At 53.6% G+C, this 26,116-nt stretch overlaps 9 protein-coding genes across 9 annotated transcripts; 5 read left to right on the top strand and 4 right to left on the bottom strand.

The window, feature by feature from the left end:
• Positions 1–15: 15 nt before the first annotated feature.
• Positions 16–1,322, top strand: KRP23_13834 (Parkin coregulated gene-like protein; the record flags this gene model as incomplete). The annotated part of the gene is made up of 7 exons (XM_067884594.1): positions 16–117; positions 185–328; positions 391–485; positions 551–635; positions 698–854; positions 914–1,090; positions 1,162–1,322. The coding sequence occupies 7 exons, from the start codon at positions 16–18 to the stop codon at positions 1,320–1,322; spliced, it is 921 nt and encodes a 306-aa protein (XP_067737988.1).
• Positions 1,323–1,498: 176 nt separating this feature from the next.
• On the bottom strand, positions 1,499–5,595 carry KRP23_13833 (Cilia- and flagella-associated protein 57; the record flags this gene model as incomplete). Its single annotated transcript, XM_067884593.1, has 2 exons — positions 1,499–4,538; positions 4,610–5,595. 2 exons carry the CDS (start codon positions 5,593–5,595, stop codon positions 1,499–1,501), a joined length of 4,026 nt encoding a protein of 1,341 aa, XP_067737987.1.
• A 145-nt stretch (positions 5,596–5,740) lies between these two features.
• On the top strand, positions 5,741–6,871 carry KRP23_13832 (uncharacterized protein; the record flags this gene model as incomplete). Its single annotated transcript, XM_067884592.1, has 1 exon — positions 5,741–6,871. The coding sequence occupies one exon, from the start codon at positions 5,741–5,743 to the stop codon at positions 6,869–6,871; it is 1,131 nt and encodes a 376-aa protein (XP_067737986.1).
• A 12-nt stretch (positions 6,872–6,883) lies between these two features.
• Positions 6,884–8,527, bottom strand: KRP23_13831 (Ankyrin repeat domain-containing protein 11; the record flags this gene model as incomplete). The annotated part of the gene is made up of 1 exon (XM_067884591.1): positions 6,884–8,527. The coding sequence occupies one exon, from the start codon at positions 8,525–8,527 to the stop codon at positions 6,884–6,886; it is 1,644 nt and encodes a 547-aa protein (XP_067737985.1).
• A 401-nt stretch (positions 8,528–8,928) lies between these two features.
• Positions 8,929–10,407, top strand: KRP23_13830 (uncharacterized protein; the record flags this gene model as incomplete). Its single annotated transcript, XM_067884590.1, has 9 exons — positions 8,929–8,966; positions 9,036–9,282; positions 9,359–9,460; positions 9,526–9,641; positions 9,709–9,889; positions 9,952–10,026; positions 10,090–10,164; positions 10,227–10,285; positions 10,365–10,407. The coding sequence occupies 9 exons, from the start codon at positions 8,929–8,931 to the stop codon at positions 10,405–10,407; spliced, it is 936 nt and encodes a 311-aa protein (XP_067737984.1).
• A 119-nt stretch (positions 10,408–10,526) lies between these two features.
• Positions 10,527–13,455, bottom strand: KRP23_13829 (Sperm-associated antigen 1; the record flags this gene model as incomplete). Its single annotated transcript, XM_067884589.1, has 5 exons — positions 10,527–11,817; positions 11,895–12,669; positions 12,739–13,192; positions 13,259–13,315; positions 13,369–13,455. 5 exons carry the CDS (start codon positions 13,453–13,455, stop codon positions 10,527–10,529), a joined length of 2,664 nt encoding a protein of 887 aa, XP_067737983.1.
• A 436-nt stretch (positions 13,456–13,891) lies between these two features.
• On the top strand, positions 13,892–14,585 carry KRP23_13828 (Ras-related protein RABB1b; the record flags this gene model as incomplete). The annotated part of the gene is made up of 2 exons (XM_067884588.1): positions 13,892–14,368; positions 14,439–14,585. The coding sequence occupies 2 exons, from the start codon at positions 13,892–13,894 to the stop codon at positions 14,583–14,585; spliced, it is 624 nt and encodes a 207-aa protein (XP_067737982.1).
• Positions 14,586–14,840: 255 nt separating this feature from the next.
• KRP23_13827 (uncharacterized protein) lies at positions 14,841–15,501 on the bottom strand (the record flags this gene model as incomplete). Its single annotated transcript, XM_067884585.1, has 2 exons — positions 14,841–15,101; positions 15,172–15,501. 2 exons carry the CDS (start codon positions 15,499–15,501, stop codon positions 14,841–14,843), a joined length of 591 nt encoding a protein of 196 aa, XP_067737981.1.
• A 2,215-nt stretch (positions 15,502–17,716) lies between these two features.
• Positions 17,717–18,127, top strand: KRP23_13826 (uncharacterized protein; the record flags this gene model as incomplete). Its single annotated transcript, XM_067884584.1, has 1 exon — positions 17,717–18,127. The coding sequence occupies one exon, from the start codon at positions 17,717–17,719 to the stop codon at positions 18,125–18,127; it is 411 nt and encodes a 136-aa protein (XP_067737980.1).
• Positions 18,128–26,116: the final 7,989 nt, after the last annotated feature.

Below are 26,116 nucleotides of genomic sequence, written 5' to 3'. Positions count from 1 at the left end.
CTGCTGTGGAAAACGATGTCGGGCCGCATTCCTAACGTCAGCACTCGGATTGTGCCCAAGAGCATCACACTGCCCGAGACAGGAAGCTGCTTCGACACTACCACCGTGGTCCCGAAGGTAGGAGCTCAGTGGACATCGCCCGGAGAACGATGTCGACACTGATGGTAGATTTATTCATGAACAGCGACGCTCGAACGAGAAAGTTGACGACTCGGCGCACATCAGCGCGTTCTCGCTGTCCAAACCGACCAAGCCGCACACCACCGACGGCTTCCTTCGAAAGGGCCAAGGCACAGGAGGCTCAATAGACTTGGAGAAAACACTCAAGGTCTGTGGGGATTGCTCGAGCCAACAGTGGCGAGGAAATACGCTCACACCGTTTGATTCTAGGTTGACAAGTACGAGAATGTGTCTCCGCGCTCGCGGCACCAGCAGCCTGCAGCATTCCGAGAGCGCGCTAACCCGCCCGATACGTCTTTCCGAAGGTGAAGCGATAGAAGGGATTTTCATGGTTGTGCTTCAGAGTGCTCACGTTGTGGTGAAATTGCAGATTTTATGAGCGTAGCGACCTGCCGATCCAGATTGACCACGGCGGCGTGCGCAACATGGTAGCCTGGAAAGTGGACATCACCAAGGTATGCGGTACAAACTCAGCGTCCTGGACTCGCGTTCTAACCGAATCTGTGGGTTTCTGTAGCTCGACTTCCACCACTACCTCCCGATTTTCTTTGACGGACTCCGAGAAGTGGAGGAGCCGTATGCATTCCTATCGGAACAGGGCATCAAGGACATGCTCATCAACGCCAGCAACAAAGTGCTGCCTGTCATCCCGCAGCTTATTATCCCGATCAAGAGTGCGTATTTTCAGACAGTTCTCAAAATTCGGCTTGGCCTGACGTTCTCGTTGTGCTAGACGCTCTCAACACACGAAATGCTGGCATCCTGGTCAAGACGCTGCGCATTCTGCAGCTCATGGTGACGTGCGAGTCGGCTGCACAGCCAGGCACTGGCCCGGGACTAATCGGCCAGGCACTTGTGCCATACTACCGGCAGATTCTACCCGTCCTCAACATTTTTATTCGCAAGAATGGTACGCAAAACGATTTTCTGCGAGGTGTTGCTAGTGACTAAGCTTTGCACACGCTTCGGTTTCTGCTACAGACAACATCGGTGACGCCATTGACTACGGTCAGCGCAAGCAGTTGAATCTCGGCGACCTTATCCAGCAAACACTCGAGATCATGGAGTCTCACGGAGGAGATGACGCTTTCATCAACATCAAGTACCTCGTCCCCACCTACCAGAGCGTGTGCGTGGGCTAGCCTCGCAACGCCGAGCGTATCCCAGCTAGCAAGACGAGAAAAGCGTACAAGGTAGATAGCGAGCAGCAGTCTTTGAAATTCGAGGCCCCAGCAAGAGTAAAGCAACCAAACTTTTTCTGGTCACTTGTTATTCGTCATGTTTGGTTCTTCTTACTGCTTTGGCACACCGTTGTTTGTTACAGCAACATATTTCTTCTTGTACCGCCTACTGCTGCTGACTTGGGGCGTGGTTTCACTCGAGGAGGAGGATCTCGGCGGCCAGTCAAGGACTGTGCATTGCTACTGCTTGTGCCTCGGCTAGTGACAGGCGCTGCCATCTTCGAGGGCATTGGTGCTCGTCCGTCGACTTCAGTCGGAACTTCATCAGTCTCGGGAACTTCTGCGGTCAAAGTGGACTTTGCTTCCGTCCGACTCGAGAAAGCACCCCGTGCAGTTCCACCGCCGCCCTTCACCCCAAGCTCCTCGTATCGCCTCAGTCTACGCTCCAGCTCCTTGTTCGCTTTCCGATACGCGTTCAGCTCCGTCACCAGCGAAGAATTTTGATACGACAGCGCTGCAGCGAGTTTGTGTTTCTCTCGGTTACCAGCTTCCACTTGGCGCCGCAGCGAGTGCTTGTTCTGTAGCAAGAAGCGGTTTTGACGATGCAGTTCAGCATTGACCTCGCCGGCTGAGTCTCCGCGAGCTTGCAGGGCGTCCAGTTGCCGCGTCAGGCGCTTATGAAGACAACCGATCTCCGTGACGAGAGTGCTCTTCTCCTGCAAGGCACTGCGTCGAACGAGCTCGCCCAGTTCTTCTTGTAGCACCACAATCGAGTGTCGGACTCGCTCCAACCGCTTGAGGGCTGCCTCCAGGTCGCGCGCGTGCTTTCTTGCAAGCGAAGACGTCTCAACTCGCAGTCGATCGCTGATGTTTGCCTGCACCACAACCTCTTGGTTGGCGTCATGCAGCTGGTTGAGGTGCTCTTGCATGTGTACCAGCTCGCGGTCCTTGGGGAGTATGTGCTTCTGCAGCAGCTCCAGCTGTGAGCGGTGTACGCCATCCAGACGCTGCAAATTCTCCAACACGCGTCGCTGCTCAGCGAGTTGGGCTGCACCTTCCTCTTTCTCTCGCATGATTCTCTTCGTAAGAGCTCTCTCGTCCGCCAGCTTGCCACGGAGAGCTTCCATCTCATGCAAGCGTTCGTCGTAGTCGCAGCACATTTGCTGCAGCTCGCTGTCCTTGTGGTTGAGGTCTCCAAGCAGCATCTTGACCTCTTGCTTCAATGCTGCCGCCTTCCCATGCTGCTCGGCGAGCTGCGTTGCGCCCTTCTTCTTTTCGAGATCGATGGAGCTAGCTAGCTGGCCCATTTGTACCAGTTGGTCCTGGTCTTGCTGGCTGAGCACTTCCTGCAGCTTCCTCCGAGTCGCCTCCAGCTCGTCGACCAACTTGTTTTGTGAACTGTCAAACTGGACTTTGGCCTCTCGAAGCTTCTTCCTGCCTTCGTACTCCAGCTGCGTTTCACGCTCTTGCGCTCGCTTCTGCTCGTCCTCCAGGTCAAGCTGCGTAGCGTGAAGCTGTTCACGCAGCGTGTCACATTCAGCTTGCAGTTTTTCCAGAGTTACCAGGTAGTGATCTTGAGCCGAACGAGCGTCTTCCGACAGCGAACGCAGCTTTGCTTCTCGGTCGTGGATAGCTCCGCCAAGACGAGCGTCGAGAGCCGTACATAGCGTTTTCTGTTCCTCTTCAGCCGTCCGAGCGTGGGCTTCAAGCTGGCTTTGCAATGTACTTTGGAATCGTGTCCGCTGGTCACTCGCTTGCCGGCTCAGCATCTCGTTCTCCATCTTAAACTGCTGCAGCTCGCCATCCAGATCCAACAACTTGAGTCGAGCCAGCTCTACCTTGCTGCGGTCGTACACTGCTAACTCCTCTGGCTGGCAAATGCTCGTGAAGGCATTAACGGACAAGTCGTGGAGGTGTTGGTCGTCTCGAATTGCTGTCGCTAAGGCTGAGGCGCTCTCGGCAGCTCCAGAATTCTCTCGACAAAGCTTGCAGGCTAGGACAACGCCGTTCTGAGCGTTGGTGAGTAGCAATCGCGACCGAGCAGTGTAGAACAAACCTACTACCGGTGCCGTGTGCAGGTCTACACGCCTAATCGCGTGTGTGAGCAGGATGGCCGACCGACTCCGAGCTCCTCGCTTCCAACTGAAGAGCACCACCGAACCACTCGCTGTGCCGACAAACAACAGGTTCGAGTACATGTTGCCATCGTTGCCTCCCAGTCCTCGTCCTGCCTCGAGCGCCGTGATCTCAAACGCCAAATTCTCGCCCACACCGCCGCCAGTGGAACTATGAAGCGCGTCGGAGGTTAATTCGCCATTCACCCATGCACGCACAAGGCACTGGCTGCTGCTCGCTCGCTTGTGAGAGCCTGACACCCGCTTCTCCGCTACAAACACTGCGTAGTCGTGACTTTCGTGGTCCATGTAGCTGGTAGTAAATGCCACGATGGCGTTGTCCGGCGCAAGTGTCTGCGCCACGCTGTGTGTCCCCACAAGGTCTTCGACTTCGCCCCCGGCTTGCCAGCGTAGTTGGCAGTGGCGAAGTTCTCCGGCAGCATCGACGGCGAAGAAGCTGCTGTCATGAACAGACCAGCGGAACAGCTCGACGGTGTCGCAGAAGTCTCGAAAGACGCCAACGAGCTGCGGCTCTCGCTGGACCCGAGACAAACCTCGATACACGAACACTGCTTTGTTAGTGGCGTGTACAGCTGCAAAGAACGCGCCGCTGGGACTGTATTGAGCCAGTGAGAGCTGCTTCTGCGGCATCTCGAAGGCCAAACGCAGCGAGTTTTGCAGCACGAAGAAGACCTGAAGCTTGGACGCGAACGTCACCAACAATTCGGAGCCTGCGGGGTGAAGATCAAGGCTCAGCGGCGCTTGTTGCTCTAGAAGGTGAACCACAAGGCACTCGTGGCAGTCGGTTTGGCTCCACACGTGGACGGCTGCGTCTCCGTCCGGGGACCGACAGGCTGCAGCGAAACACGGACGTCTCGACGCTGAACTCAGTCGCTCCATTTGCTGGGATAACGGCGTGGACGCCAAGACACTCAACGCAATTGTTTCATCGTCGCCGCGGAGAAGGCACAAATTGCTGAGGTCGTAGGCCCCGTAGCCCTTTTCAGTACAACAAAGCAGCATGGCGGCGGCGGGGTCTGTTGTCACGCTTACGATACGCTCGCTACGAGTACAAGAAGCGGTCGAACGTCAGTACCCCGAGCGAAATCAACTCGTTAACCTGCACCCACGTACGTGTTTGGCACTCGCATGCGTCGCTGGAGATGCAGCTCCTTCTCGTTCGCCTTGAGCATTTTGGATGCCACACGAACGACGGACACGAGTCCGTGAGTGCCTCCGACGACAACTCCCTCGCCGTTGTTCAAAGCGCTCATGCACAACAACCGCCCCAAGCCTTTGTGTACTGCACGGAGCGTCTGGATCAACTCGGCATTCACCACCAACTGCACGTCGCCGTCTTCCAGCAGACCAACCAGCACGTCGTCGGGCAGCCACGCGTGATCCGCGTAGCTCACGACGCTTTTGACTTTGGTCTCGTCGCCCGACTTGAAGCTCGCCAGCGGCTTGAGCGTGTACTCGCACAGCGTCCAGAGTCGCAGCATATTGCCGCCGCTCGTAGACAACTGAGCCATATCGATGGGGTTGAAGCGGACTCGGGACACCCGGCAATGGACATCGGTAAGAGCTACTTGCCTGCCACGACCCCAATCCCACACGCCCAAGCTCCAGCTCGCGTTCGCAGCCTGACCGCTGACCAATTTCCCATCAGGAGACAAAGCTGTTCCTACGAACCGATCCGTCCAGGGCACGGTGAGAGTCTTGAGCAGGACAATGCGTCGACCTTTGCCTGCAGCTGGGTCAGGTTTGTCTGTTCTTGTTGCAACGCTGTAGACAGCGATGGAGGCTGGCGAACTGGTACTCTCTGCATTGCCATCGTCGGCTTTCACTGCAGCGCGACAAACCGAAAGGTGCTGGCGTTTCCCGCACAGCGCCATCGCTGTAATCTCTCCAAGCGAACCCGACGATTGTCCTTGGTCCGTCACGAAGCTCAGGTCCTGTGTCTGCGTGTTCTGGAGCACGACGTACTTGCCGATGGCCAGCACAAGCTCCTGACGACTCAGAGGCAGAATGACGTCTCGGAAGGACGTGTCCAGCCCATTCCCATTCACCGGCACCAGCGTCGGTGGAGATGGAGACGCACTCGACAGAGCCTCACGCATGTTCGATAGCAATGGACACGCTCGGCAGGAAGCAGGTCATGTGTCAGGTAAATGAAGGCGTTGTCCACTATAAATACGAGGTCGACAGCATCGTTGCTCCGTCCCATGCTTGAATTCGTGCCTGCAACAGCACAACTCGATACGAATGGCAGACCCAACGACCAAGACGAAGCCTTCGCTGCATTTCACGATCCGATCGCGGCTCGAGCAGCTCAAACAGCAATGCCACGAGGTTTGTGGCGACGTCGAGGCTGGTCGTGCGAGAAAAGTGTCCACGTCTGGAACGACATCGATGCACGAGTTCTTCTCGAGTGTGCAGCTCTGGAAGGAGCGATCGTTGCACCACACACTCGAAACGTTGGATAAAGCGGGCGCTTCCTCCATGGACAGCCACGTTGAGGCGATGGAGAATCACGAAAGGGGAGCGAAAGACCTTTTCGAATTGACGCGGGTGTTTCTCGGTCGCTCGTGGCACGGGGTGAATCTGCACCTTGATGCATTCACGGATGATCTCGCAGCTCTGATAGATAGTATTGTTACATCCAGGATAGAAGAACAGCGCTTGGTTCACGACAGCGTAGTGGCGGCTCTGAAGGAGGAAGCCCAGCGACTTGTTCGGGCGTGTCAAGAGTTAAAAAGTACCAACGGAGACCTCGAGGATCGCCTCGAAGTGCTGGAAAATACTGCAGACAAAGGAGGCGACGTCATTCTCTGCAATATACTGCGTGCTAGGGTGCAGCATCTTACCGTTAGGAACCGAGAACTGGCTGCGGAGCTACAGATCGCAGCGCAAGAACGCGTGAAGCATCGACGAGATATGGAGAAGGCCAAGGCGCAGCTTGCCAACACTCAAAACTCCTTGGCTCTCACGCGTGCCATGCATGATAAAGAAACCCGACAACTTGCAGCGCTGCTGCAGCTCAATCACGCGCAGGTGGCTCAGGTTTTAGAGGCATCCAGGGACACTGGTGATCCACGGCGCCAGCAACAACCGATGGAGAGGTTCGACCCACTATCAGGGTGCACGATCGTGCACTTGTCCCCAATCGCGTCGCCGCAGAAGCCATCGGGTTCTCCATCCAGCAATTCTCCTCGTCGAGGAAGCTCTCCAGTGTTGACGACGTCGCCGGTTCCAACGCAGCGAGAAACGCTACCGTCAAACCCGCGACAACGTGTAGACCGACCCAAGTCCGCAGGTCCAAGACGACGTTCAGCTACTAGCAACGACAAGGCCTCACCAACACCGGCTAGACGCTTTCGACCAGCACAAGCGTAGACGGTCTCGTTTTCAAACCATTGGCAAGAACGATCCCGGCTTCTCACCTTCTCGGTCTGTTGCTTCTGCCTGAAGTTGAGGGTAGGCTGCGGTTTTCTTCTTAGCCTCCGACAAGAAGTCTGCATGTGCGCGTAGCTCCGTGCACGAAGTGACAGGTCTTAGACTCGCTTTCCCTGTATTTTCAGGCAATGGCAGCGCATACTTCCTGTAGAGACCGTAGTTCAGTGTTCCCTCAAGACCGGACGGTGCTGTAAGAGGCTGTGGGGCCGTTGAAATCGGTCGAGCGAGCGTGTCCGCTGCAAAACGCGCCTGTCGGTCCCTTTCGCGCTTGAGATTGTGCCATTTCTCGCTGCGGGACGAAGCAAAAGCTCGAACAGTAGTCACAAACTCCTCTTGGAAGACCTCCGCGTCCACCACGGGAGCTCGAAACCCGTGTGCGCGGTATTGATTCTCCACTCGTTGCTGGCGATTTGCACGCCCACGAAGCTTTTGCTGCTCCTCAGTACGCACACGATCGCCATATTCACGCGCTGCAAGCGAAAACGTCCTCTTCGGTGTCGCCTTTGCTGTTTGCAGCAGCTGTTGAACTTCCTCAGGTTTTCGAGTCTTCTTCTCGCTGAGGGTCATCGCCTCGACAGGTGTGGTGCTCGATCGACGACTGCCTTGCGTGAGGTTGCTTTCTCGAGTTGAGGCCATGGCTTGAGCTGCGTGCTTCTGGCTGCGCTTCTCGCGCCTCATCTCGAAAATGTGCTCGGCCAAGTCGGTCTTGAGCATCATGAGCTCGTGTTCAGTAGCTCCCAGCCGCTCGGTAGTCACCAGGAGCTCAGCTAACGTAGCTAGTTGAGCTCGGTGTAATTGGTCTCGCTCTGCGAACGCAAAATTGCGCTGCGAGTCCGAGATCGCTGCTGCCACTTCAGCGCGTTGCCAATTGAGTGCTGCTTGGTCCTGTAGCTTCACGCTCGCTTGCATTTGCCCCAGGATATCGTCTCGATGCGCTTTCAGTGCGGCCATATCTGCCAGTGTTCTCTCCCGAGCTTTGTCCGCGTTGGCCACTGCTACCCTCGACAGCTTCAGTTGCTCGCTCAGACTTGCTCTCTCGTGTTCAAGACGCTGGCTCGTGTCGATTTGAACCCGAAGCTGCTGCTGGGCGCGCTCACGCAACTCCATCGCAAGTGCCCGGCCACTTTTCTCTTCGGCGAGCTGCGTCTGCATAGACTGCAGCTCCTGCGCCATCGTGTCCAGTCGACGGCGTTTGTCGCTGTTCTGCGTCTCGAGGTGCTGAGCTCGCAGTGTAAGGTCTTCCAATTCAACTTGAAGCGCGCCGAACTTGTCTTCCCAGACGCTGCTGCCTCCACGAAGACGGATGACTTCGGCCACTGCAGAGTGTCCCCAATGCGTTGCGAGGTCCAGGGCCGTACAACCGGCAGCGTTCTTGGTCTTAAGACTCGCTCCTGCTGCGAGCAACAGCTTGGCCATCTCCATTCGACCCCAAAAGCACGCGAGATGCAGCAGCGTTTGGCCCCCAGCGTCAAAGTGATCCACATCTACGCCTGGTGCTGCCAGCAGCTCGGTCACACGCTTTCGGTCATTGTCAAAGATGGCATCGCGAATGAGCTCGTAGTGGGTCTCAGAGACTGCAGCTACAGAAGAGGGCATCGCAGTGATCTCTAATGGCCTGAGCACCCCCACAAGTGCGTTAATATTTATAGTGGAGTGGGCGTCACTAGCATAAGTTAATACTGCATGGCACATTTAGCAAGATAAGAAAGGAGCGGACTACGGAATAGCAATTCGGCGTGAAGGAGTGAGGAAATGCCGCCATCTCGGCCTCGACACCCAAAGAGATTTTCATGACCTCGACAGCCATCGAAGGCATTGTAGCAACCCATGTCCAAGAACATCAACAAGTACTGGGTGTTCAAGTGCTCTGAACAATGGGAGACGGCTATTTCAGCCGGCATTGCTGAATTTGGCAAGTGGCAATCACTAGGACGTTACTCTCCGTTTCGCCCAGAACCAACCACACTCGTTGACGCTTCTCCTCACTGACGTCCACCATGATGGAGGAGAGCGCCGTGGGCGACTTCGCCAATCGGTGAGGGCACTTCCACTGCGACTGCTTGTCGGGCTGAGTCGATTGACCGAGTGAATTGTCGTTCCGCAGGCTGAAATACGAATTCGAGGATCGGGATTCTGACGCTAGTGACGGAGACGAATGCCAGGACTGGTTTGTGAATGACTCGCGTAAGGAAGAACCAGTGGCCCCGGTGGATGGCAATTCATCGCCCAAACGCGACGGCACGAGAGGGCCGACGAACCCTCCAGCAGCAGGTACAAGACCTGGTCGGTCGGTGAGTAGCCCTGCAACGCCAGCGGTCAAACCGAAAGCGTCCGACACTAAAGCAGAGGAGGTGCGTGAATTGCTTTCAAGAGTCTAAATCGCACTACAACAGAACTCACGTGTCTCTCCTTGTGCGGCGACGCTAGGAGCGCGACGACTGCGACAATGTCAGTGGCCCGATGGCGTTCTTGCACCACACGCCTCCAACATTTTCGATCCTCGTCATGGAACTAGCGACGGGTGTCGAGGTAATAGATCTGTGAAGTCGCTACGTTGGGCCTATCCAGCCATAACCAGATCGCTTGTTGCACAGGTTCCTCGCTACGGCTCAAAGTTTTTCCGGATCTACATTCCGCAGGTTCACGACAGCCAGACTGACTTCTGCCTCTTTGCGCGAAAGCGGCTCAACAAGAACAAGTTTCGCTTCAGGTGAGGGAGCTCTGAAGCTGGAAAAGGAGTCGCGGTTGGCTTTTACTCATCGATGTGCACCTCGCAGCTTGGACGAAAGTTTCACAACAAGCTGGACAGACTCGTGCTACGGCGGGAAAGTGCTCATGACGCCGTCAGCAGACACAAAACGCTTTAGGCTCCTGGCTACGAAGGCAGTGGGCCGAGTTCACTTTGATATCAAGCAAGAAGCGAGGAAGCAAGAGCTCAGTGTTCGCTTGCACTCTCAGGTCCGAATTTTGAGTTTTTTGCTGCGAAATGCCTTGTTTTATCTCACTTACCCGTTCCACAGACCAACCGATTCCCCTTCTTTCGAGCTCGGTCGACTTCAGTCGACAACAGTGACGTCTACCGATCCAACATTCAAGTGAGTTTGCCTTCTGTCTTGCCTCAGTCTACTTTTCTCTCACCGTTTGTACACGCTTCGTAGAAATTCATCAACCCGATGGCAGACGTTCGCTGTTCAAAAACCAACTACACACTCTTCAAGATCGAGAAAGAAGGCGTAAGTACATCAGCTTCCTTGCTTAGCTCTTCATCTGTTCTCTGACCTGGCTGCATGAACAGGAAACTGGGATGCAGAAGTATGTCATCTCGTACATGCGCCCCTTCTCGCTCTTCCTCAGGTAGCGCTCAATCTGTCACCCACTAGCACGAAAACGAATGCGAGCTCAACGAATGTGTTTTGTATTGTACTTGCATCAGCTGCTGCATCGGTGTGGGCGTCGAAGCACATCTGCTAGAGTGACAGCGCTAGTCCATTCGTCTGCAAAAATACAGCTAACGTATTCATGCAAAGTGTTCCGTACTGACACTCCACTTTCTTGGTCCAAGACTGCTGCGATGCTGCTCCATCATGGCAAAATACTAACGGGACAAGGCAGCAGGACCCTGGTTGAGCGACCGGCTGACCGACAGCATCATCTCAATTCCACGCAGCTCGCGGACTGCGTCCTTCACGTGAGAGTCCGACTGGCACAACTTAGCCAGCAGGATGGCCACGTTCTTGCGAGCTAGCCCGTCAGATAGCTCTTGCAGAGCCTGCACCAGCACCGTAAGACTTCTCGTTTTTCGGAAGGCTTGAGCGTCAGCCGGATCACGGTCAGACTGCATAGCGATCAGCACCTTGACGATGTTTCCAACTAGTCGCTCACACGCAGTTGTTTCTCCAGTGGGTCTGCGGTAGACCTTCTGGGCATTCGCGAGGGCAATCACTTGAGTGAGCAGCGGCACAGCATTTCTCTCGCGCAAGAACGCACGAACGGTGGCAATGTGTGCGCACCAGCCCAAGTGGCACCAGATTTGAGCACAAAGCTGCCAGAGTTCGTCTGGAATCACCGACGCCTTGCCACTAAAGCTAACGTTGGCATATTCACACACCGCGTAAAGCTTCGAGAGGACTTCGGGACTGGTAAGTCGGCTGGACACTTCTCCTTTGGCAGTGTCCTCTCCTCGGCAGGCCGAATGAAGACGACAGAGGAGACTCGCAGCTCGCGACAAGATCAGGATTGAGTCGGTGAAAGTCGACGGACTCGCTTGCGTGAGGATATGCTCGACGGTATCCGCCGCTCTGAATTCGACGAGGTCGTGAAGTCGCACTTGTGAATTGTCGCTGAATGACAAGTTCAGCAGAGCGCCGAGTGCTCTTTCGGAGCATTGGTATTTCTTGGGAGATGCTGCTGCTGGCTCGCCTCCATTGTACGTGTCTTGTGCAATTTGAAGCAGCAGCTGAACGAGTTTCCGGCGCGTTTCCTCGCAATTATTGCTTTCAATGACCTTGCGAAGCGCGTTGCTAGTGGACAAGTTGGTCATAAAGCCAAGTAAGTTCTGCAGCAACGCTGTAGACTTGGCGCCGCGGTTTGTTTTGAGTGCCTCAGCAACAGCAGTAAGGCAGTCAACACCGCGACTATTAAATGCCTGGATGCCAGTGCTGTCGCTGCTCAAGGTAAAGCAAATACTCGATGCGGCCAGAGCGATGGTGCTTTTGGAAGTCCTATCATCGCTTGGCACGTCCTTTTCATCCGTACGAAGGCAGAGAGCTGCAAACAGTGGTGGGAGTACATCTCCCAAGATCATCGCACTTCGCCAGCTCTTGGAATCTACCACCTCCTCCAGGAAGCGGGCGAGGCTTGCTTGGACGACCCACGAGAGGCTGGTTCTTGTAGATGTTGTGCCCAGAGCTCCACATGCAGATATAATCTGTTTTCGGAATTCTTCGTGGCGAAACATGACCACCTGGTTGCGAGGTGTGTCGGCAACTGCAGCCACCGCACAATTAACCATCGCGCTCGTAATGACGTCTTCCGTTTGCTGACGGGAAGTGTCGGCTTCAGGTTCGCTTCTGATGAATCGAACGCGATCAAAATTCGTTCACAAAGCTTTTCCATCTCGCCGGATGTTCGGAATTTGGCGCGAACATGTCCATTTCTCTCCACGAAGGGCAACACGAGGTCGTAGGCTACCCAGGCATCCTTCACACGACGCGCCTGCCCTTCTGGCTGGGAGTCGTCGGCTGCTGTTTGCTCGTCCATCTTCTTGAATAGCTCGAGCGAAAAACGCAGTTCTTCAATGGACGATGGGCCGAGCGAAAGAGCGCCATCGCTTTTCTCGCTGTGTCTTCCCTTTGCTTCTAGAGCGTCTTCCAGCTTGCTGTTGGTGATCGCGTCCTCGTAGTCGCCAACAATGATCGAGTGCTGCTCCACGATGTCGGCGTTCTCTCCATCCAGCTCAAAGGCCTTTCGCATGTCGTCCGCAGCTTCTTGAAGTTTCTTCTGTCGGTGCCAAGCTGTTGCCCGTCGAGAGAGCGCCTTCACGTGGTTCTCGTCGACATACAACGTGCGAGTGCAGAACTCGACGCAGTCGTCAAGTTCGTCGCGTCGTAGATAGCACTGCGCAATGTTGGCGAGCACTGCCACATTGAACGGAGAAGCCGACAGAGCTTCCATGTAGCTCTTGATGGCGTCGTCGTACTGCTTCTTCTTGTAAAGCCGATTGCCCTTGTGCTTCAAGCCTGCACAGCACGACATAACCACAGTCAGAACTCAAAACCCATCGAAAGACAGCCATCTAAGTGACTCACGCTCAGCTGTGCGCGCCTTCTGCTCCTGCGATCGCTGCCTCTGCTCCATGTCCTCCTTGAATTGGCTGCAGAACTCGGGATTGTTGCTCTCAAACTCACGATTGCGGAGTTTCTCGAGCTCCGCCTCTCGCTGCGCCTTCTCCTGCAGCGAGACGGGGTCTTCCGGCTCCCACTGGTCCCACAGCGAGTAGTCGTTGGCGTCGCGCGCCTTGTACGCAGCCAGAAGGCGGTTGGCCCAGCGCTCGCTGCTGCTTTGGCTCGTCTCGTCTTGCTGCTCGCCCTCCTCGGCGTCTCTCGTCGAGTACCGCAGCTGCGCCTTGTGCCACCAGCTGCCGCGCTCTTCCTGCTTGAGCTGGCGCCTGCGCGTCTCCTCCCGCTCGCGCTGCTGTTGCTCGCGTTTGACTCGCTGCTCTCGCTCCTGCTGCTCCTGCTCCGGCGTCTTGTATCCAGGAATCTGTCCCCACGAAATAGCGTTAAACACCTTGAGCTATAGAGCCGCAGCTGATAGTACACTACGCACGTTGCACTTGAGCGGGTCGAACGTCCCGTTCTTGACGTCGTCCATGGCCTTGGCGATCTGTAAAGAGTGAGAAGACGATATCTCTCCAGGCGGGTTCTAGTGCGGCGTACCATGTCCATGCGGTTGGCAAAGTCGTCCACCTCCTGCTGCGAGATGCCGGAGCGGTGCTCCATGTCCAGCGCTGCGATAGGATCCATCGTGTTCTGCTCTTTGCAGCTCTTGTCGAAGTGCCACGTCGAAGGTTCGGCGTCGCTTGGAGTATCTAGGAATTGTGTCCCTTGGAGTATCTAGGAATTGTGTCACTTGGAGTATCTAGGAATTGTGTCGCTTGGAGTATCTAGGAATTGTGTCCCTTGGAGTATCTAGGAATTGTGTCACTTGGAGTATCTAGGAATTGTGTCGCTTGGAGTATCTAGGAATTGTGTCCCTTGGAGTATCTAGGAATTGTGTCACTTGGAGTATCTAGGAATTGTGTCGCTTGGAGTATCTAGGAATTGTGTCCCTTGGAGTATCTAGGATTGTGTCGCTCTAAAGATATATCGACACTTTTCTTTGCGTCGACGAGAAACAAGGCCCGCCTCTTCAAGATTCCAGCGGAAAGAGACTCGGATCGACTCAATTCCGCTGCGACCAATGGTGTTCGTGACGCTCAAGTACATCATCATCGGGGACTCGGAGGTGGGCAAGTCGTCGCTGCTGCTGCAGTTCACGGAGCAGCACTTCCAGCCCATCCACGACCTGACCATCGGCGTCGAGTTCGGCGCCAAGCTGCTGGAGGTGGACGGCCGCAAGGTGAAGCTGGAGATCTGGGACACGGCCGGCCAGGAGACCTTCCTGTCCATCACGCGGAGCTATTACCGGGGCGCGGATGGCGCGTTGCTCGTGTATGACGTGAGTCGGCGCGAGAGCTTCGAGCATCTGGGCCGCTGGCTGCAGGAGTGCCACCAGAACTGCCACAACGACGAGGTGGAGATCATGGTCGTGGGCATGAAGTGCGACGTGGACGAGCGCCAGCGCGAGGTGTCGGAGGACGAGGGACGCAACTGGGCGGCAGCCCACGGACTCTACTTTATTGAGGCCTCGGCCAAGACGGCGCTCAATGTGGAGCAGGTCAGCGACAACTGGGACAGAGAAAAAGATATAGGAGACTGACTGTGTTGCTATTGCCTACTGCTGCCAGGCCTTCGCACTCACGGCGACGACGATTTTGAGGAACTTTGACTACTCGAACCACCAGATGCGCAAGACGTCGAGCGCCAGTCGAGTGTCTATAGATGCCGCCGTGGATAAAAGTCCGAGCAAGTCGGAGTGCTGCGGCAGCGGGTAGAGGCCTCTTGTCCTGGCTGGAAGGCGTCTGCTTGGCCACGCCCACACCGTAGGTAGGTATATCGTCTAACGTCTCTGTGTAGGTTTGGTTGGGGTGAGGAAAGCGAACGCATTCATCAGAGAGCGCATATCTCTTTCTTGCTATGAACCAACGCCGCACCCGCAGACACAACAAGAAGATGAAGCTTTGAATCGTTTTTTTTCGTTCGTGAGTTATCGCACAAGCTGCTGCTGCTGCTGCAGGGATCCAGCTGGACTAGAGCACTTCCGTCCGCTCGGTCGCTGCGCTGCTGTTCAGGAGCTCCTGCACCCACTCGCCGACGAGGTTGTTGCCCGTGGCCAGGTAGTGCGCGTAGTGCGTGTGCAGACACTTGACGTTGGTGAACTCGCGGATGCCGGCGATGCCCACGTCGCGCAGGAAAAACTCCCAGCGCCGGCCCTTCACCAGCTCCCGGTCATGCGGCGTCATCATCCGCCAGCGCTGCTCCGCGTACTCGCGGTGGCTCTGCGCCATTTTCTGCAGACAACACACACACAGCTAAGCTGAGTATCTCCTTGCGTGCATTTCTCTTATGTCCGGACCGTACCTCCTTGGCCGCTTCGTCGGCGTCCAGTCGATGCTGCAGCGTCAGCACATACTGTTGATCCTCGAGCGTGGACACTCGCGCCTTGAGCTCCGTGGAGGCTAGCCAGTAGATGGTCGGGAAGGGCTCCACCTTGGCACGCTGCTTCTTCTTGTATGCGTCCTCGGCGTTGCGCAGCGGATAGAGCAGCAGCGCAGCAGGCCGGTCGTCCACGAACGCACTCACCTTGACCAGGTTGTTGGGCACGTAGCCCAGCTCCTCCTGCACCAGCGCCACCTCTTCGGCCGACGCCTCGCACGGCAGACCTTCGTGCACCAATTCCTCGGACGTCATGGTAATTGAGCTGTTGGCCGAGAAATGCGAATGATTTAGCATGGGTTTCCTATGATACATCATATTCCTATGATACATCATATTCCTATGATACATCATATTACTATGATACATCATATTCCTAAGATACATCATATGGATAGCAGACCAGCGTTCTCCCCGCGCGCACTGCTCCTAAGGTTACCACGAAACCACTGAACAAGTGGTGACAGACAACGAGTGCCACAAGGGAAGTATTAGCTCAAAGAAATCAAGTTGAAAGCATGGAGAACTTCGCGCAAGGGGGCTCCTTTCTCATTATGTTGTATACTTTTCAGCGGCCGACACGGACCCCGCAGAGATCTCGAACGCCTCCTTCAGCGTCGGGAGTGGGTGTCGCGCTGGGTCATGAACTTCGGAGGCCCTCCTAGTTTTTGCGGCAAGGATCTCGCCATTGTACGTGATCTCGCCTTCTCGAGCGGCATGATAGACCGAACACGCCAATCCAGATAGTCTTTTCGGCATTCGAGGACAGCGTCCGGATACCGGTCGTAATTCGTACTGTAGTCAATCGGTGGCGAGCCATCAGGTCGCGTCCGGCAAGGGCGTTGCTATCCAGACATCTTGTAAAGTAGTATTCGCATATACACTATCTGTACTGTTTACTAATTGCAAACTGTTTGTATAGCAACTCTGACCAACGTGTACGTGGAGTTAGGCGTTCTCATCGGTGTATTCTAGAGCTTGCCCTCGGCTCGCTTGGTCCAAGCTGATACCAGTTCTCAATTCAGCTCTGGCTTGCACGAAAATTTTCTTCCTTTCCCAATTGTCAAGCTGCCTATCACTTCTCCGCATCGCACCGGTACATCGTAGCTGCAATTTAGAAGTACATTCAGATTAACACGCATGCAAGCACCACTCACTACTATAGCACCGGTACTATTATTAAAAGTTAGTAAAATTCACAAACGTAATTTCTGCGGAGTACAATACACTAAATGTAATACTGGTACAGCATTGCCATGGAGTCCCACACCATCTTCTACCCATGAGCAGCAATGCAGCAGGATTCATCATGGGATGGAAATTGCATCAAAGCAGAACCCGTGAGCCAGTGTGGCTAGACTGAACTAGTTGAGGGCGCGGCAATTATGGGATGGGAAATTGGATGGAACTCCTCTCAAGGCCAACAACTGTTAATTGTCCGCACCGATAGGCTTAATACAGAGCTCCCAGGCAAAGGGAGAATGATCGGTTCTATAAGTAATCCAAGGTTAAAGGATTTACACACGTATTTGTAAGCCAGTAGTGCTAGGCAATGAAAATTTATGTGCTACCATTGCAAGGTAATATACTCTTTTCATCCTCCACACAGTCACCGTCGTGGAGCAGGATACCAGAACTCTGTAATAACGCTAACTTCAAACTTCCTTGAATAAAAACTAAACATTTCGGGTACTCTCTAATGGTTTTGATTGCGGTGATTGGTTTATTCGATTCTTGTTGGAGGAAGTTTGATCTTGTCATTAGTCGTGCGTTCTACACGTACATGTATTAATAGAGGATGATTAAGTAGAAAAAGTGTGGATTGTGAGCATGGATCAATGAGCTTTTGCAAACATCTAAGTATGTGTGGAGCATTGTACTTCGAAGTACTGTGTGTTCTTCTCTACATGTTCGTGTAAGTTTCCAATTGAATCTCCGGAGCTACCCCTCGACTATAATTACTGTTAGAATTACTGTTAGTGGTTGCCACTGAAGGACCACTCGCCATGTTCGTGATCCACTATTGATTTGTCTTACTGTTGTACGCTCGTATATTATACGGGTACTATTACAATAATAGTAAGCTTGAGCTCAGGTTGCATTCCCCAGAGTGAATCCTACGACTCCACGTTGAAAAAATGGCATTATTTCTAACACATTGCATCCCAGCACCTTCATTGGTTCAGTACATGGTATAACCACTCAGGTTACACCTGTACATTAGCCATGAGTCTGTTTTTGCGATAAAATGTTGTGACAATCTCCCTGATTATTCAAGCGATTACTCTGTTCTCTTCGTGGAATCGGATCGAAGCAGAGCATTGAGACCAGCAATTCTATCGATGAAGCGAACCCACCAACTACCACCACCGGCATAAGCTAGTGGTCTCCATTCGTAGCTCACTCTTCAATTCGCTCCGCAGCGTCCAAGTCTTCCCCCGGCAAGTACCCCTTCACACCTCCAAGAACCATGCGCCTCTCCTTCGCCCTACTCTTGGCTGCTGTTGCCACCCTCATCGCCAGCGGCGATGCACTCTCTGCGAACGCGAAGTCTGACCTGACCACTCTGACCATGACGTCGTCCAAGAAGATTCAATCACTCGCGGCAGGACAAAGCGACGGCAAAAGGTTCTTGCGGAGCCACAAGAACATTGACTTCGATGGCGAAGAGAGGGGCGTCATCACCAACCCAATCAGACGCGATATGCTGTCAAGCAGTGCTTACAAGAAGGAGGTTTTCGACAATTGGCTATTGCACAATAAGTCCTCAGCAACAATCCGCGACTATTTGAATCTGAACGGCAAAAGGTGGAAGCAGAAATACCAGGATCTCTACAACGAGTACGCTCTCCTTCACAAGAATTCTGGTCAGTATCCGTAGTGGGCCTGGCCTCCCATCCTGGAGATTGTCGGAGCGTTGACGTCGTCGCCAGTCTGTCAAAGGCGCTGCTCAGATTCTGCTGTCGAACAACCGCGGCTCACTTCCCGACGAAATGAGGAGACGCGAGTGCACCTAGTTCATTCGAATGCATGTGTCTCCGAGAGGGTGAATGTCGGGTGTGCTTCTAGATAAGTACATGTACTGTGCGAATATAGGCTATTTCGTAACATTCCACCTTACCAAACGTTTTTATGATTCGAAAGCCATAGCGACAAGTACATTACTGAAGTATTTTCGCAACGAGGAATGCATTTGTTGATTAGGAAGAGTGTTGTCCTCAAACAATGACTCGGCTTACAAGAGAAGCAAAGTGCACTACTACTAATATTAGTACTAACTTCAAGCCAACAATTACTATTCTCGTTTAGTAGTCTGGAAAACTAGATTCGTTTAACAATAAACAGACTACTATTTTATAGGATGGGTTCAAGCGATCTGGGCGGCTACTGCTACGTCTTTCCTCGTTTCCCCGCTCACTGTACAGTTTAACGATCAAGATGCTCTAAGGACGGCAGTACACCGCTGTATTTGCAGTTGCCCAGGTCACCATATCTGGAGAATGATCTCTGTAGTAGTGTTCACCCCTGTTATCGTTCAAGTTTGCTAATTGGTACCGCAGGTATTGTAGCTGAGCCTGCGTTCGCAAGCATAATAACGAAGCTGATTCGAATGACCAAGCATCCCCCTGTCAGTGTCAAGGCAAGCCTTGGAAGTTGATCTGGTCAATCTTGCCGGATCCCCCAAACCAGCTGAAATCGAACAGTCGCCGCGGTGGTCTTGGCATTCCTGACAGCATCGATCATAGCCCGCCGACTCGATCTTGTGATCCCTTTGGAGCGTTCATCTACTGAAGTCCTTGTTCGGTTTATCCAAGGCGAAGAAGACCGGTCTGGTGTCGCGGTGGTTGATTCTCAATGCATTTTAGTAGTTTAAGATTGCTATTATTATATCATTAGGGTAACATTACCTTTTCGAGACACCCTAATAGTAATATACATACAAATCATAAGGTAAAATAGACCTCCCAGTTAGTATAATAGTACTAGTATGATGAAAGCTATATTATTAGCAGACCCTGATAGGAAACCACTTATTCCTGTTGAGAGAGTAAACATTTGTCTGTACTTTTCATGAAAGCCTTCGGACACAAGCGCGAGCCTCACCCTGTGCATTCACTGATTGAGCACGCCCGCCGATTAGGAGGGGCTGTTTAAGGGAGCGAGCATGGCGAGCGCTGCTTTGAGTTTAAATTGAGAATGCAGATGAGGCGTAAAAGTCGTGATGAGGAATAGGAAGGAAATCCGAAAGTGAGTTCGACTGAGCTAAGTGTCTTGGTCTACCTGTCTCTCCTACAAATGCAATGCCCCCTAAGTTCCCTCCTGAATCATCGGTTGCACGGCCACATGATCTGAGGCGCGACCCAACAAATATAATAAGTTGAAGTAGTCGTTCAACCACGATCCAGTATTTGGGGTAAACCAGCAATCAGCTTGCAACACTGGTGCCTCTTGGCCACTCGACCAACATACCGTGTGCCCCAGGCTACATCTGTAGCTGTAATCACCCGCCACGGTAGGGATACAGAGACTGCGAAGAGTCAATCGTAACAGCTACAGGATGTTCTGTGACGCACCGCCATCATGACTCTGATCTAGCATTTTGAGCATGGATACTATTAGATGAAATAGAGAATATGACTCGGCTGTATCCGTGCGACACGGGTGACGTATTGAGTGCGACTGGTTTATGGAAGGATCTTACGCTTAACCACAGATGGCCCAACCGGCTGGAAGTGCGTATCCTGGCTGTGTACAAATCTACGATTGTAAAAACGCACTATTTCCAGCCCCCGGATTTTCCCTTACGACAAGTGCATAAATCCTGGCCGAAAGTGCAGTTGAGAACGTATCTCAGATTGTACCTGGTTCAGAGCGACTACTAAAGATACTGAACCAAGATCATCTACTACCAACACCCAAGTCGTGCGCTGGAAGCCTCAAGAGTCCGGATGTCAAGTACATCCTGAATCCTGAACCCTAAATCCTGACTCCAGAATACCAGAATACCGGAATATTGACTGTTGACTGCTGACGACTGGCTTCGAAGACAGTGGTACGATATCAAGTGAAACGCAATTGAATTACCACCAAAGAATACGGCAGAACTGTCGAGTCGACACTTTTGAAGATACGAAGACAATGTACCAGACCATACTGAAACGAAGACTATTTGACCCAAGCCAAAGTGAAATCAAGATAAATCACCCAGAGCCGAGATCTAAAATGAATTGCTAGTTTAAGGCCGACAACCAACAACAGAGTTTGTTTTACCCTGTACTGCGCATGTAGCAGGGCTACACAATCGGTTCACCTCCTACCTTAGTGCAACACGCACTAATGGATACATTCAGGTTGACGACTCCACAGGGTGGTCCACAATCATAGCAAAAGCATATGACTGGTAGAAAGATGTTGCTTTCTACCAATGAGAGTCATTCATTAGATAGGGGTTCTGCCAGCCATCCGATGGCAGAACCTCTCATTAGAAATATTATTTTTAGGAGGAAACCTAGTTAACACTCAATACAGTTCTCATTTGGCACCAAAGCTATCGTTCGGTTCCTTTATCTAGGTTTAAATATACTTGCGGATACAAGTATACTGAACTTAAGTAAATTACTCCTACGCTTCCTCATACACGTGCGCACACGTGTAAGCTTAAGTAGTGGGTCTAAGCAGACCCATTACACCTGGTAGCACTTTGTAGTCCGTCCAACGACCGACTAAGAACACGTTCGTATGGAATACGAACGCGGGGCTGAGAACCTGCCCTCGGACAGTAACATGTCCGTGGGTAGCCCAAACACGTCTGCAACGCATGTTGCGCGTGCAGACTGCCCCCACCTGTCGGAACCAGAGTGGGAGGCCCTCCAACGACTGTCGACAGTCATTGGAAAAGCAGCGGTAGCAACGATGTTGCGAACGCTATCGTCGACGGAGCAACACGGTGTTGCTCTGGGTTTCATCGTGAAGGAACAGCGTGAAACCACTGCTCGAGCTTCGGTGTCGCCATCGGCCACACCGCGCGTGGAGTCATTGAAACTCCACGTAAGCAGCTACGTTGGAAGAGAGTACTTGGTCTCGAACATCGTGACCAACCCGATTGACGAGGCGACAAAGGTCGTCATGTTCATGAAAGATCTTAGAGATGGGCCTGTGAAGATCTATCTCTTCCGAGAATATCCAAGTATTCTCGAGGCTGCGATTTCGCTCGCAATGCAAGAAGAGTTTAGCCTGCGGCAGGCTAAACTGCATGTGCACGCCCCGCAGCTGATGCCACGACCGGTGGTAAGGCCATCGGGAGGTCCCAAACCAATGGACCTCTCGAGTGCGACGGCTGCTGGTTCCCAGCAGCGTCGTGAACCAACGAATGTGCGTTGTTTCCGCTGCGGAAACATCGGTCACTACGCTCGCGAGTGCACAGCACCTGTGCACGCGGCGAAGAGCCGTCGTGGTGATACTGGGTATCGTCACGGGCTATCAAAAACCTAGAGGGACCAGCAGGCGCGGGGCGCCCTGCTGGTGATGCGGTCGAGCGTGTCGATATCGGACACGCTGCAATGAAGATCGCTGCCCCCAGTGAGAGTCAATCTCACTGCAAGAAGCAAGATGACAAGCCGAACCTTGTCATCCTGAAGGTAAGCTCGAAAAGAGATAGGTCTCTTCGTACTCTAGTGGACTGTGGTGCGTCGAACAACTTTGTTCGACTGCAGAGCCTTCCAAGGCTGGACTTCGAGGAAGTGAAAATACCTCGAAGTCTATTGGAAGTGAGGCTAGCAATGGGTGTCGTTGTTAGAACCGAGAAGCGTATCGTACGTGTACGCTTCTCATGTCAAGAGACTGGAGAATCCTCCGACGTTAGCGTCGGAGCTGATGTCGCTCCCAGTCACAAGCTGGAAGCGTTTCGCTCGCGACCTGCACGATGGACGCATCGAGCAGACCTGCATCCTCGCGGACGTTGAGAGGGTGACGCGTGAAGCGGAAGAGCTGAATCAGCTCATCTCTGAGGGCGCGGACGCCCTCAGCGCGAAGTCGAAAAAGGAACGCTTCGACGAGCAAGGCTGGGACTCGCTCAAGGCGAGCCCCTTTTACAAGGTCTTGCGTGAGTACAAGCATGTACTCCCGGACGACATTCCTGCGGAGTTACCGCAGGACAAGGGTGTTCAGCACGAGATTGATCTCGTGCCGGGAACGAAGTATTGCGTTACGCGACAGTGGCCACTACCGCGTGAGCAAGTCAAGGCAATCGACAACTTCTTTGAAAGTCGTCGCAAGGCAGGACAAATGCGGGAATCGAGATCCCCGCACAGCGCGCCCACATTCTGTGTGAAGAAACCACAGGGCGGGTGGCGCATCGTTCATGCGTACAACAAGCTGAGCGACGCGACGGTACCGGCGCAGACACCGATACCTCGAAAAGATGTGATCATCGATTCGATGACCTCGAGTACTATCTTCAGTACTCTGGATCTGAGAGACGGGTTCTATCAGATCCTCATGCGTGAGAGCGATATACCTCTCACGGCGGTAAGCACTCCGAGCGGCATGCTCTGGGAGTGGCTCGTAATGCCGCAGGGGCTGAAGAACGCCCCAGCGACGTTCAACAGGTGCGTCACGCACTTGTTGCGCTCGGTGCGCGACTTCGCACCGAGCTATTTTGATGATGTGTTCATTCACAGCCGGGCTGTGAATGAGAGATCGGAAAGTTGCTTGAGCTCATGCGAAAGCACAAGCTCTATGCAAACCTGAAGAAGTGTATCTTCGGGGCAACCGAGATACCCGTACTTGGGTGTCTCGTGGGGAAGAACGGCGTACGCCCTGACCCAGGAAAGGTCAGAGTGATCAATGAATGGCCTACGCCTTCAAACGTAAAGGAACTGCGGCAGTTCCTTGGACTCGCCACGTACTTGTGCAAGTACGTGAGCAACTACGCGGGCAAGATTCGCCCGCTGTCGCAGCTCTTGAAGAAAGAAGCTGCATGGGAATGGACTGCTGATTGTCAGCAGGCCTTTGAAGCAGTCAAGCAGGGCTTGACTGAGGCGCCGATCTTGGCGGTGGCCGACCAAGATCGCCCATTCCACGTTGTGTGTGATGCATCCGATTTCGCAATCGGATGCGCACTGATGCAACACAATCACGAAGGTCGTGATCGTGTGGTTTACTACCAATCGCGTCAGCTGAAGCCAGCTGAGCGCAATTACCCGGTACATGACAAGGAACTTCTTGCCATGAAGTATGCACTCGCAAAGTTTCGAGTGTATCTACTTGGGAGTAGACCATTCGTGGTCTACACCGACCACGCATCGTTGCGTACGGCGATTAAGTCGCCGCACATATCACAAAGAATGGCACGGTGGCTGCCATTCTTTGCGGAATACAACTTCCAGGTTGAGTACAAACCTGGAAGGTTGAATGTCGTGGCCGACGCGCTTTCGCGTCGACGGGATTATGCGGTGCAAGAGGCCGACTATTCCCTCGTCGTCCTTATTGGACGATGTGAAGGCCGCATACGCGCACGACGCGGGCGCGAAGCAGTTGTTGGAGTACTTCTCCACACCTTCTGACAAGTCTCGTCAGAAGCTGGCAAAACACCTTCGTGCTCGTGTACACCGTTATCGTGTACACAATGGTCTGTTGCTTTACAGCGCAGTCGACGACAACGCAGATCGCATTGTCGTGCCGGATGATCATGAGTTGAACCTCAAGATCACGAACGAGTATCACGATGCCCCGATATCGGGACATCCTGGCCGTGAGAAGACATACTTACTTCTCACGCGTGACTTCTATTGGAGTCACCAGTAAAAATGGGTACGCAAGTACGTTCGTGCTTGCGAGGTATGCCAGCGTGTGAAGCCTGTGCCCAACTCGCAGGCTCCGCTTCAATCACTACCGACTCCGTCGGAGTGCTGGCAGTCCATTTCAATGGACTTTGGTTTTGGTCTTCCGCAAGACAACATGGTATAGTGGTCTTTATTGACCGCTTCAGCAAGATGGTGCATCTTGCTGCAGTACCAGCCGAGGTGACAGCCAAACAGACGGCATGTCTGTTTGTTGACCTGGTGTTTAGACACCATGGTATGCCCATCGACATTGTGTCGGATCGAGATCCGCGCTTTACAGCGCGATTCTGGCAAGAAGTGTTTACACTTCTTAGGACGCAGTTGCCCATGTCGACTGCGGATCACCCGCAGACCGACGGACAAACCGAGCGTGTCAACCGCGTGCCATGAAGAGCTACACGCACTCGTTCCATCAATGGAGCGACTGCTTGCCGATGGCGGAGTTCGCCATCAACAACTCGGTGCATGTCTCGACAGGACACACGCCGTTGTACGTGAATACCTTGAGGCACCCACGCGTACCGAGCGTACTCGGTGCGGTAGCTCCTTCCTTAAGTGGGGGAGGATATCGGGCTAAATCAAAACAACCGGATAAGCACGCCGATACGAGCAATGTATCAGCTGTGACGACTCGCGCACGTACTGCGCGCAGTCATGGCAACGACAACACAGTGTCTACGACGGGCGTAGACACTTGAACCACAACGAACATCACGCGCAGGCCGGGCCTGCTGCGAACAAGGAGCACGAACTGAGCCAGGGGTTCAGCTCGGATGCAATGGACTTTGTCCAGGACGCAATAGCAGCTTCTGTCGATCGACAGAAGCTGAACGCCGATAACACCGGCAGGGGAAACACAAATGAATTCAAAGTTGGTTCATTAGTTCTGTTAGCTATGCAGAACCTAGCTAAACATGCAGTTTCCGATTTCGGAGCAAGCAAGCTTGCTCCGCGCTTCATTGGGCCATTCACCGTGTTGGTGAAGCACGGCAACGTGTACACACTGGACATACCGTCCAGCATGCGCCTGCACCCAACGTTTTACGTTGAGCGACTGAAGCCGTACGTGCAGCACGAGTCACCTACGTCCGGTGACTCGCCAAAGCGCTCTCGAGCGCGGCGACGCGCTTCAAGGCGGCAGAGAGCCTCATTCCGACCTCGACCTTTACGTTTGAGGTCGTCTGCGCAACCCCCGCGAGGTGAGCCTTCAACAAGCTCAGCTCCTGGCGCAGAGCAGCGAACTGCGACGCTTGGAGACGCTCAACAGCCTCCAAGCGAGACTCAAGGTTTGGTTGACCAAACCCGGGGCGTCTTCCCGCCGCCCCCACCCCCGTTGCGAGACGCACGCGGGGCAACTCGCTGGTTCGTCCAGCGAATTATAGGTCATCGGAACCAGACCCGAGGTCCGGTTCATTTTCGTATTCGTTGGAGAGGATTTCCTCCCCAACACGATACGTGGGAATCACGGAATGTCCTGATGGAGGACATTCCGGAAATGGTGACGGCGTACGAAGGCCACCACCTCCGCCGAAGGGCGTAAAACTTGGACGAGCGCTGTAGTCGCCTACAGCACTCGAATAAGTGCTGCGAATATCCGCAGCACTAGAAGACGCCTGCGCCTGAAAACTAGCGCGCAGGGTCTTGAGATCGTCAGGTACACACATGGACGTGTACCCGTTGACGTCCCGCTCGGTGATGCGTACTGCCCCGGGGTGGCAGTACTCACAAGCAGTGCCATAAGGCACTGCGCAAGGAAGTCCAATACCGACTGCACCATGGTGCAGTCGTTCAAGTTTACCACGCTTCGAGAATTTCTCGTAGCGCTCCCGCGCCTGGCTAATCCGGTCGCGATAGCCAGCGGTTTTTGTTGTTGAAGTTTTCAACAAAGGCGCTTCAACTCTGACAAAGTGCCTGCCACTCGGGCACTTTGCTACTGCGAGAAGTCTTCTTACTCGTAAACCATCGGAGCTCATGGAAGAGCCCGATCTAATAGTCGCGCCTTTGGTCCGTCATCGGATCAAAGTGCA

The sequence above is a fragment of the Phytophthora ramorum genome (assembly GCF_020800215.1).
Source record: "Phytophthora ramorum isolate Pr-102 chromosome Unknown Phyram_PR-102_s0019, whole genome shotgun sequence".
NCBI classification, from domain to species: Eukaryota; Oomycota; class Peronosporomycetes; order Peronosporales; family Peronosporaceae; genus Phytophthora; species Phytophthora ramorum.
This window is presented reverse-complemented; position numbering and strand designations above follow the sequence as displayed.